The sequence below is a fragment of the Camelus dromedarius genome, chromosome 12 (genome assembly GCF_036321535.1).
Source record: "Camelus dromedarius isolate mCamDro1 chromosome 12, mCamDro1.pat, whole genome shotgun sequence".
Taxonomy (NCBI): domain Eukaryota; kingdom Metazoa; phylum Chordata; class Mammalia; order Artiodactyla; family Camelidae; genus Camelus; species Camelus dromedarius.
The window spans coordinates 32325416-32337530 of record NC_087447.1 but is presented as its reverse complement, the minus strand read 5'-3'; the positions used below and the strand labels follow the sequence as shown (position 1 = coordinate 32337530).

The window sequence follows — 12115 nt, the reverse complement described above, 5'->3', positions numbered from 1 at the left end:
TGTGCACACTACTCCAGAGCTTAGGAAAGGAAGGGAAGATACCATTCCTGTGGAATCAAATACTGAAATTAATTGCACTGAACTGTGGGAAATGTCTCAGGTCCTCTCTCTGTTCTCCATTCCCTACACACACACATATACATGCACACGTACACACACTCACAGTCTGTTCCAGTTTATGGAGTTGGTCTAGGCAAGTAAATTTGGTTAAGGACAGTAGAACTGTGTTATGAAGCAAAAAGAAATGTAAGAAATAGCAAGGCATGATGGAAAGAGACAGATACAGGCATGGTGTTTTTGGAGACAGATACATTTAGGTTAAATTTTCAACATAGCCACTTTTTAGCTATGAAATCTTGGAATATTAATCATATACTATAAATGAACTACTTCATGTTCTAGACTCATAGCTCATGTTTCAAAGACTCATATTAGCGTGATTAGTAATAGCATTCTAAACATTTTGCATCTATATGTCACATGGAACTGAAAGACATACAAATCATTTGTAAAACTAGATTGTTAGCTCATGATCTCTCTCTTGCTTTGTCCTTTAGGCTTTTATTGTTGCATTTACATCAGACATGATTCCTCGTTTAGTTTACTACTATGCCTACTCAACAAATAGCATTGAGCCTTTAAAAGGGTATGTCAACGACAGCCTGTCAACATTCCTGATAGCGGATTTTCCAAACAACACTGTGCCTTCGGAAAAACGGGACTTCACCACTTGCAGGTTTTCTCTTAATTTCTTAGGTTTTAATTTTGCTTTTTAAATGTATTTCTTAAGTTCTCCATTTCTTTCATGTCTTAAAAAAATGTTTTACTTGGGGCAGTAAAAATTTCTGATGAATAAAGTACATACACATTTCTAGAATGCATACATTGTATGATTCTGGTTTAGGAAAGTAGAATGTCCAGAAGGAAGAGATATTATGGAGAAAGATAATGACAATTTTGAAATATTTCTTATTTTCAAATTTATTGGAAAAGTTTTCTCCAACAAATGCCCCCTTGGTCCCAAGTTGTAATATCTTTAGATCCTACAGCATGGTCATAATATATGTGCATTTAAACTACTTGAATTTAACTATATGTCCTCAAAACAAGATAGAGTGAGGTAGATGTGATTAGTTCACTGGCCACCCCATTTAAAGGTTTCTTCCATGTAGGAAGGAGTGTGAAATTGAATTTGTGAACCTGCTGTTTTCACCCTCAGTGCCTCATTTACTGTGGGGATCTTTTTACTCTAGGATTTAACGATTATATATATAAAAATTAGTTGTATAGTGTGTTTGTGTGTGTGTGTGTGTGTGTGTGTGTTACATCAAGGCTTTTAAACTTAAACCTTAAACCAACTGCTTTATCTGGGATTCTGACAAAAACCCAGCAAAATGGTACAACACATGTAGACAAAACATTGTTATGGTCCATATTTTTATATAGAGGAATGATGACATGGACAAGTGTCAGATTTCTTGATGCCATCACTTCCTAGCTGAACTAAATTTTTGAAGAATATCAAGATCTAGAAACTTTGTAGAAAAAAAAAATGAACTTAGAAATTGATCACCAAGAAAACTCCAGAGGGATAATAAGGCAAACAAAAACAATGAAGTGTCAGATAAGCCGAGAGAAAACAGAGCTTCAAGAAAATGGAACCGATCGACAGTGTCAAGTCCTGTCCTTCACAGATCAAATATGACAGGGATTAAAATGTTCCTTCAGCTTAATGACAGGAGACCATTGGTTTCAGTGGAGTGATGATGGAACTAGGCGTGTCAAGGAATAGGAAGAGAGGGAATGGAAAGAGCAAATGTTGCTAACTCTTTGGAGAAATTTGTCTTTGAAGGCAAGGAGAAGTTTCACTTGTGTCTCCCGCTGTATCTTTATTATGCATAAGTAGCATAGGACTGTGATTTTTATCTCTGTAAGAAAGACAAATGTTTCATAATAGCAGTATTTTCCTTTGACTTGACTTTTGTGGTCACCTAAAAGGTCTCTTAAAAGGAATAATGTGAATTTATGCTAGGTCTCTTGTTTGAAGTTATAGCTAATTTTTGGCATACACTTCCTTTTTTTTCAGGTACAGAGATTACAGAAATCCTCCTGATCACGATGAGAAATATTTTCATAATATGAAGTACTGGCATGTCCTTGCTGCCAAGATGACCTTCATCATAGTTATGGAGGTAAACCTTTCTCAGCCTTCATTCCAGTTAGTCTCTTTTTTCCCTTTAGGCATATGTTTCTAAAGGTATCTGCTCCACAGAAAATTAGCATTATCTCGATAGATTGTTTTGAAGGAAGTATTGGTTGTCACAAAAAGTAACTTAGGAATATTTTCAGTACAATAGATTGCCTGTTATTCAGTTGCTATTGAAGATAACATAGGGACAGAAAAGGTCCCTTGAGGCCAGTGTGAGGGCAGAGGATCTGCTGATTTTGCTGAATACCCACTCTACACTGGTTCCAGAGGCTATAATAATAACTGTGTAAGTTTGACTTCATTATTCACCCTTGACAAACGAGTCCAAGAGTCAGCAAAATTAGGTAGTTGGTTTAAAGATAATCAGCTAATATTAGAGCTGGGTTTCAGTGCCAGATGTCTCACTGCCAAGCCTCTGCTCTGCCCACTGTCTCACGTTTCCTCCCTGGTGGAATATCCAGTGTAATTATGGACACAAGTCCTGCAGTAAAAGAGAACGAATCCAGAGGGGTATTAGATAGACTAAGTTAACAAACTGACTGCTGCAAATTATAAGACATGAAGACCAATAAGGGAGAGAGAAATGTAAGGCACTTCTTCACTTGCCAGTAAAGGCCAATAATAGACTAGGCAAGTCTAATGCAAGCACCACAGATTCCAATCAGTTTTTGTGTAATTTATTTTATTTTTATCAAGGTTATGCATGTAAGTAATTTAAAGCCCCACCCCTCTCAGTTCTTTATGAATTTATCACTTTCACTCCCACATTTTCCATCAGAGGTTTAGATCACCTTGCAGTCTGGTAAATTACAATAGGAATTCTTTTGAATTTTTGTTTTTGTTTATTATTTTCATTAATTTTTTAATCATCCCAGGCTCTGACTCACCGTTATTCTGGGACTTCTGTTCAACTTCTCTTTTATTGAATACTATATTCTCTCCCATTCTTGGATTACTAGCTTATTTTGATAAAGCACATCTTTCATTAATTTTCTGAGAAAAATAATGGGCTGTCAGTTTTTGAGAACGTGAATATTAAAATTGTTTCTTTTTTCTTGTAAGTGATTAATTGGTATAGAATTCAAGACTAAAAGTCATTTCCCTTGAAAATTTTTCAACCAACTTTATTTGGGTATTCCTGAAATTTTCAAAGACATTGCTCTATTTTCTGTCAGCTTCTACTGTTGTTATAAAATACAATACTGTTTTAATTCCCCAGTCTTTGTTTATGATCTCTTTTATATCGATAAGCTTTGAGGAGTCTCTCACTAGTCCTTCTTTTATGAAACTTCACAAGACAGTCAGTTGATACTGAACAATATTCATTGTTCTGCACACTCACTGAAGCCCCTTGAATCTGAAAATGTAATTACCCTTCAGGTGCATTGTATTATTTCTCTGATGATTTCCTTATTTTCTCTGTTTTGTCTTTCTGGAACTTCTGTTGTTCAGGTATTACAACTCCCCGTTTTGAAATTCTAATTAATTTTCTCTCCTATAAATAGGCAGATTCATATCTTTGTCTTTTTATTGTATTTTGCTTCCATCATTATTTCTGTTTCCTCTTCATTCTATTTGTGTGTTTTAGTCTTATCCTCTCAGGTTAGAGACTGTCTTACATATTCGGTTGTTACTGGCAGTCTCCTTGTATTTAAGCGCAAAGCAGTGGAAGCTGACAATAAGCCCTGTGTGCATACAGGAGGAATGCCACTTGCGTGGGTTTCACTGCAGCGTGATAAGCTAGTGAGGAAGCCTTTTCATTTGAGGTCAACAGAATTTTGATATCTGTAATTCTAATTTCACAGATTAGCTATTTTTCAACGTGCTAAATTCCATTTAGTTGCCCTGTTTTCAATATGGTGCCACACCTCCAACTTCTGCTCTCTCCACTGCCCCCGAGTTCACAGCTTTCTGTCTTAATTTCTGCAGAGAATATGGTGCTCCGTTGCTGTTAGGGTGGGGCTGGAAAGGAGAACCTGGATATGGATGAAAGAGAGGTTCTGAAAATTCATCTGCTCCTTACACAAATTTTTAACTAATGCTCTTATTTTCAACTCCACCTGCACATGCCTTCAAAATCTTTAGGCCCTTCATTCATGAACTTTCCTGACGACTTAAAACAAAATTGGCTTTTATCTTGGTCCCTATCATCACCATATCACTAACTGCAAATTTCAGTGCCAGCTTTCTTCATTCTTTTGAGTCCGTAATCACTGTTTCCTCCCTTTTCTTTTTGTCTTTGTTAATGATACCATATTTTAAAAATTTCTTTACAAATATTTTGTTAGGATTTCAGGAGGGAGCATAGATTAAGTATATATTTAATAACTTTTCAACTAGAATCTTTGTAATTATGTGCTTTAGTATATATTTATGTGTTTAATGTCAGTCTTTGTAGGAAAGTTCCAGAACAGGGACCATATCTTCTTGCTTTCCTTTCTACCTACAGTGTTGAGCATAGATTGAATGAATGAAATGATTTGCAAGAATTTCCTGCTGAACGTCTGATAATTCTAACAGTGTCTCTGATTTTCTTTTATGCTTCCTGTAGCACATTGTGTTTTTAATCAAGTTTTTGTTGGCCTGGATGATCCCTGATGTTCCAAAAGATGTTGTGGAAAGAATCAAGAGAGAAAAGTTAATGACTGTCAAGATTCTCCATGACTTTGAGCTTAACAAACTAAAAGAGAACTTGAAAATGAATTCTGATGATTTTGCCAAGCATGTTCTTATTCAGGAAAACAAAGCCCAGCTGGCTCAATCAACAGTCTGAGCGACACAACCAGCCAGCGGCCAGCAGCCTGTCTGACTTTACAATAATATTCCCTGGGTTTGGGGCCAGAAGGCAGAAGCCATGTGTTAATTTTAACCTCCCCCCCTTTTTTTCTTCAACTCAAAATTTTTTGTACCCTTTTATAGAGGCCAGCTTGGTAGAGGTTGGAAGGAGCTTGTCTGCTTCATTGGCTGGGCCCGCCCCAGACACCATTCTCCGGGGTTCTGTAGATGATTGTTTAAAATGTGTATGAAATCAGAATATTTTAAAATCGTGGGATGTTGCAGTTTAGAATTAAACACTGGTTGTGCGCTATCCCATCACCTTCCAGTGCAGCTGCTCATTTTCATGGTCTTCTTTCTGTTGGGTTATTTTATATCTCCTTCCCATCAAGAGAAATCCTGGGGAAAAAAGAAGAGAAGTGAAGAGGCCTACTGAGCCATATATATATCTGTGTGTGTGTGTGTGTGTGTGTGTGTATACCTTGCCATTTTAGACTATGCAGAAAAACCAAAATCAGATAACATAAGAAAACTCACATACTAAAATTACTAGGTAAATATCGTGGCAGGAGTTTGTTCCCGAAATCCTCCTGAATAAGGTAAACTTCCATCAGAATTCCAGATAGCCCTTCCAGGTAAATACAGAATTGATTTTTCAAGAGACGGAATGTTTGAGTCTCAGCAAAGGACTAACAACTCAGTTTTTTAAAGATAACGTTTTGTTAACAGTAGTTTTAAGACTGGATTGTCTTATCTGGAAAGTAGCATAAAGAAAAGTATTAGATTGTTTCAGGTCTTCAAGTAAATGAAAGATATAGAGAAGTAAGTGTGTCTTCCCAGTAGTTAATGAATGCAAGACAATGTGTGTTGATAAATTTATTGATCTCAACCTAAAAAAGCACTGAATTATTTTTAAAAATCATTTTTCTTCTACAATGCCTTTTTTGCGTCATGAAGCCTGTTTGAGCATTAGCTATTTGTGTAAGTTAGGTACAAGTTGTTTGTGAAATGTTATCTCGTTGTTTAAAGCAATCTCAAAGCTTTTCATGAGTTTACAATTTTTTCTGTTGATGCATCGCTGTACAACACCCAGTGCCTTGTTCTTACGCCTTTGACCCACAAGATGTGGTTGTGTTATTGATCTGATGTGATGTAACATCTCAAATGTGAACCTGTTTTAGAGAAATTGCCAGTTTAAGATCAATAACAGAGTTTAACACCAAATGTGGATCAACCAAGTAAGAATGAAGTGATGGATTTGATAGCTAAGTAAAAAAAAAAAAAAAAAAAAAAAAAAAAAAATTGTTGAATTATTTCTCTCATACTTATGCCTGTGGCACATGTATCCCACTTCTTGTTCTTCTTTCCCTTAAAAAAATACTTAATAAATGTTTTTAACACTATAGAGAGATACAGTTTAGTTATATAATATTTGAATCTCTAGTTTCAAATTGCAGTTCAGTTTCAAAAAAATTGTGTTTTTTAATTGCACTCAAAAGAAGAAACTTTATTATAAGATTTTTTAAAAATGTGGTATTCCATTATGTGATCCTAAAACATTTTCATAGAATGTTCAGTATTGAGTATATGGCATATAGTAGTAACTAATGATCGGTATTAAGCATTTAGAACTGAGGGTTGTGAATTTTATAAAGCCACGAGACAGTTACTCCAATACTGGCAGTGATGATTTGTCATCCACTAGGTAGATCTTATGAACATTTTTGCATAATTTAAAATGATCTCGTTATTGAAGAATGATTTCACAAGTGAAGGAGAGAGATTTTCTTGCTTGAGAGAACCAGTCAGTGTTACTGTGCAACTAGCCGCAACTGCAGTATCTGTGGCTTGTCAAATCAGCCCCTGAGTTACAGTGATGTGGGGTGTGTTGCACAGCTCATGTTGCTTCCTTCCTGGGTGCTGATAACAATAAGGAAGAGCATGGAAGTTGATTTCTCGGATATAGCTTTCTTTTTTTATGGCTTAACAGTGTTTATAGAGTTAGACTGTAAGATAAATAAAGCTCGATTTCATTCACAAGGTTATCAGTACACTGCAGTCTTAAACCAACTCAAGTGTTGGGTTTCTAAGATGTATGGAGAAGCTAGCAAGGGAGGAAATCGTTTTTAAGATAAGTAAATAGTTCCTATGATTGGTAGATATTTTCCTTTTAAAATGTCATTGACAAATACTTTGTATTCACATTTCAGTTTTCAACCAAGAAGTTTTGAGACAGGAGGGAAGAGGGCAGGGTACAACCACTGAAGGAATGACACAGCCATTGAGGCCAGGGCAAACTGGGTACAACCAAGATGGCAGAAGACGACTTCCGGTAGACCTTGAGCCTCGAGGCACACCCACAGGCGGCAGTTCCTAGACTGACCATGAAAGGTCCAAAAGTGGGCGGGGCCCAATTCGTGGAAATCCCTGCCCCTTAACCAAAACAGTTGGAAGAATCCTCCCACTAACTAGTATATGAAATTACCAAGCCCATAAAAACAAACAACCCTGCACCTGGTCGTCACTTTCTCTGTTGCCTTCTAAGACAGCCCGCACTCTGTCTATGGCGAATGTATCTCTCTAAATAAGCTTGCTTCCACTTTACTGTGCCTCACTCTTGAATTCTTTCATACGCGAGGCAAGAACCTATTCTCTGGCAACAGATTCTACTTTTTCACTGATTTTTAAATGAAATACAAGTACCCCTCACTTTCCTTAAAGCTTGAAAAATAAAATCCGAAGCCAAGTCGATTCAGATAGATTTGTCTTATGTAATTAAACCCATTAGACATTGTGGGAAGGTTGAATTGAGCACCTGACTCCCAAATGTAAGTTGATATTTATCAGTATGGCAGATGTTTTTTTATCATTCAATCAAACCCATATTTATTTTTGTCAGAAATCTTTCAAGACTCGTTTGAGATTTTATTTGAAATAAGAAGAATGCAAAAGCCAAAAAAAAAAAAAAAAACCCTCCAAATATCACCTCAAATCCTTCATCAGCTTTTCTTTGGGTAAAAGAAGCAGAATCCACTTCAAAACATTTCTTTTAGAGGAACCCATCAGGAGAGGGGGGTGTCTTAATTAAATGGAATGCTATCTTATTTTTGCTGTGTCTCATGACTCCTCTTGACTTTAACATTCTTCTTTTAACTAAACCATTAAGCAAGTTATCAAGGAAAATAAAAAGGAAAGAAGATAATAAATGGAGGGACAGGGGAAGGAGATAAGAGTGTTCTGGTGTGCTTCTGTAGGGAGAGAGATGTTAGGAGGTGCATGGTGCAGCTGTGGGTGGTAGAGGAATGTCTCTTTCCTAAGCCATTTATGGAGGGTGTCGACTGAGATAAATGCACAGCCTAGAAGTTGAGAGTTATGTTTTATTTGGAGGACATTTCTGAGGACTCTAACCCCTTCGATCCCGGGATGACAGCCTCTCAGATGGCTCTGAGGGACTGCTCCGAAGAGGTAGGGGATATGTAGGAGCTTTACAACAAAGACCAGGTAGTTGGAACAATAAAAGATTACTTGTTATCTAAAGAAAACCAGGCATCTCAAGTTAAAGAATTTAGTGCTTTTCTGTTTACTGAGGGGAGCAAACATTTGGGCTCATTGAATTCACTCCTTTGACAAGCACCTACCTATCTGGGCCAGCATCCTGTCCTTTCTTATTCTGAGTCCCCTCAGGGTGCACCATTGTGAGCGGCTACAGAGGCCGGGCTGCAGGCTTGTCTTCACTGGGGGGCGTCAGCAGCCGCTGATGACTTTGATGGTTTCAGCATTCTTTGTTTATTGATACGGTTTGCAGTATTTTTCGTTCACAAGGGTGAGAGAAAAGCCAAGGAAATTTAATTGAAAACTATTATGTGTCAATTGTAAAATTTTGATTCCAAAGTGACGTGTAGTGTCGGGTGCTGTATGTTGATTTACTTAGTTGAGGGTGAAGAAATTGTATTATTGATTCAAAAGGTGACTATTGTTTTGAAAGAACCTCTCTAATAGTTGTTTTTAATCAGTAATAGTTATGTCATCAAAGGATGTTATTAAGGAAAATAACAATGCAAGTAATAGCACTCTAGAAATCAATGTCACAGAGATCCTCACAAATTTGTGAACTGCAGACAGAAAAATGTGTGTAGAAAGTCAATAGCTCAGTTATATTCTATTCATTGCAGCATCGTCTATATTGGCCAGATACTGGAAATAACCAAAAAGTAATTCGTAGTAAAATGATCAATTAAGTTAACATTATTGGATATAACGCAATGCATTCACTAAAATTAATATGGAGATTTTACAAAATAGCGATCTCACTTATGTACAGTTGAGTTCACAATTTAACTTAACAGTAGAAACTGGGATAAGCAACAACAAAAAAATTTTTTCTGTTATTACTCTTATCTTGATCGCCACCTGCTAGTAGACAGGGAGAAATATGTAAGTTTTAACTGTTAACCAGATTTCCAACTTCGTTGGATGTAAAGACATAAACAGTACTTGTAGGTGGATCTCAGTAATTCCTGGATAAAAATGCTCCGTCTCTCAGAGAGCCTGTCTCCTGTCTTGCTTCTATTGCAAAGATGCTGCTCCAGTTCATTCGTGGCAAGAAATGTGGTATGGGGGAAGAAGGGTCTCTGGCCTCATGCTGATTTTGGTGTGTGCACTGCTCCCTCCTGTTCTTGGCAAAATAACCCTTGTAGGGCTAGTCACCGGGAGCCCTGCTGGCATCCTACAGCAGGTGAACCTGCAGTGGCTTCTGGTGACATCCCATGGCAGGTAAATGCATATTGGCTCGGATAATAATACTTGAGAGGGGCAGCTGTCTTCCACTTGCCAGCTCTGCTCTCCCTCAGGGTTTGCCAGCTAAAAGCCCTTAGGTTTATGGCACATCCCCATTAGACCCCCGCCCGGTGGCATGCTGCTTTCAGCCTCTGCTGGGCAGCCCCTCAGTCTTCCAAGTCCACTAACTGGCAGTTTCACGGTTCTCAGCTTAGGATCCACCATATACAAAAACTGAGGAAGACAACTAGATGTCCTGTCTGATCACACCCAACTACTCCTTGTTATTGTGCTTGGCTGATCCAGATTAACGTGAAGTCCTCTGTGTAACTTCCCACTTCCCTCCTGGAGACCCCAACTGGAATGGGGGCAATTACCCCTGCGTTCAGTGCCCACCCGCCCTGTTTATTGCAGGGACTGCAAGAAGGATTTAGGTGAAGTTCTGTATTTAGGAGATGATCCCAAGGGGTGAGAAAGTGAGACAGGAAATAAAGCATGTGATTTTTCAGTGGGTTATCATTACGGGAAAGCTAGAGTTCAGTCTCATTGAGAGTCCTCAGAGATTGTAAAACAAAGCTCAGAATGTCAACACTGAGGGAGGAACAAGGTGGGGCTTTGTCCACCAATTCCCATCACACACTGATGGAGGGTTGCTTCTAGGAAGAACTCACTCAGTCCTCCCTGCCCCACCAGGTCAAGCACATGCCTGCAGCCAGAAAAAAAAATCATTCAGGTGAAGAGACATGGGTTAGAATACCAATAATCTTTATGGAAGTTGTCCAGCTGCAGCTTCACTAGCGAAGGCAATGGTGCGGTGTCGGTGGCATCTGCTTACGTCCCCTCACCTTCATAGGGCATGCGTTCCTCTCTGGACTGACACCCAGGAAAATGAAATTGAGACCCCATCTAATTAATGCTTTCCTCTTTCTGACTTTATCTTTCTCATCACCACCCTCCAAACCCTCAAGCAGTGGGATTTCCCACTTGTCATATCTTGTTTCTTCCCAGTTCTAAATCCAGACTTGCTGAAGTGTGAAGGGGCAGTGGCCATCAGTTTGCCCCTGGTGCCTTTCTGTTTTGTCAGGAAATGGATTACATTTCTCAGCCCTCATTGGCCAAAACAGGGTCACAGGGCCAACTGTAGCTGCAGGGGAGACTGGCCCTCCACTAGAAGATCACAACAGAGAAATGAGTTGGAAACAGCATGGGAGGAGTCAACTAGCCCCATCCTTGTGGTCAAGGATACAGGTGTACATGGATCCCTTTTTCTATATCGACACCGGGTGTTGTCTGAAGCAGTCATTTTCTTGCTGCTGTTTGTTTGTTTTTTCTTCAAGATCTGGTCTGCAGATCAGCAGGATCAGAATTGCCTCCGATTTTTAAAAATCTCCTGGTATTTTAAAGTTAGAATCCTGGACCCACCCTGGATGCACTAAGTCACAGTTCCTGGGAGCTGAGGCCTGAGGGAATCTGAGCATTATCAATATGCTGATGCATTTCCTAAAATATAAAGACAAGTTATATCTGGCTGGTAGGATTTTAGATGAATTTAACATTTTTTGTTCTTGTTTTACTGGTCGAAATTTTAGAATGAGCAAGAATAATTTTTTAAAGCTATTTTTAAATTTTAAAAGGAAGAATCAAACAAAACCCCTCATAATTGGCTCAAAGTGAAAGAAAATGAAGTAACGAACAAATACATGAACAAGACACATGGAAGCAGAATAAGAAGACCCTGTAGGAATAAAGCCAGTCTCCATGTACGGATGACACCCAGTGGAGGAGTGCTGGTGTAGACCCAGAAGCAGGCTGAGTGTGGAGGGCTATAACCATGTTGTGTGTACAGGCTGTGGGCTTTAAATGGTTTGGCCTGCAGAACAGAAGGTTAAACAGTAAGGAAATGGTTTGATCACAGCCATTAATGTTAACAAACACGCTACTTTACATTTTTATCAGACATTACCTTTTGCAAAGTCATCCCTCACTTCTTGTCCTATTTGGAACACACAAGCAGGGTCATTATAAGGATGAGAAAGTTATCGTTAACTCCATGACGTATGACGTATATGAAAAAAAAAAAAGCATATCAGAAATTTCAGCCGTTTTTCACACACTGCATTAGCAACAAAAGTTGCCCTAGAGCGTTAGTGACTGGTCGCCCTCCTCCCTTCTTCTATGACTGTAATCACATGGCTGCCTTGCTCCAGGCAGTGGCACCAAGAGGGGACAGGGAATTCTACACGGTGATGGAAGCAGACCAAGTGCCATCTCCTCTTGAAACTTATGTCACCATCTGGATGGAGCAGATCTTTCTCTCCCAGGTCCCGAATGGCCTCTCCTGCAGTCTTATAACAC

At 38.6% G+C, this 12115-nt stretch overlaps 1 protein-coding gene across 3 annotated transcripts in view; it reads left to right on the top strand.

Moving 5' to 3' along the window:
• ANO5 (anoctamin 5) overlaps positions 1 to 6380 on the top strand; it is a 70202-nt gene extending 63822 nt beyond the window's left edge. For all 3 annotated transcript variants that reach the window (XM_064492504.1, XM_064492503.1, XM_010987482.3), the window contains 3 exons: positions 558 to 736; positions 2087 to 2192; positions 4761 to 6380. In XM_064492504.1, the coding sequence (XP_064348574.1) occupies positions 558 to 736; positions 2087 to 2192; positions 4761 to 4982 (507 nt within the window). In that variant the 3' untranslated portion in view covers positions 4983 to 6380. The remainder of the gene's footprint in view (positions 1 to 557; positions 737 to 2086; positions 2193 to 4760) is intronic.
• Positions 6381 to 12115: the final 5735 nt, after the last annotated feature.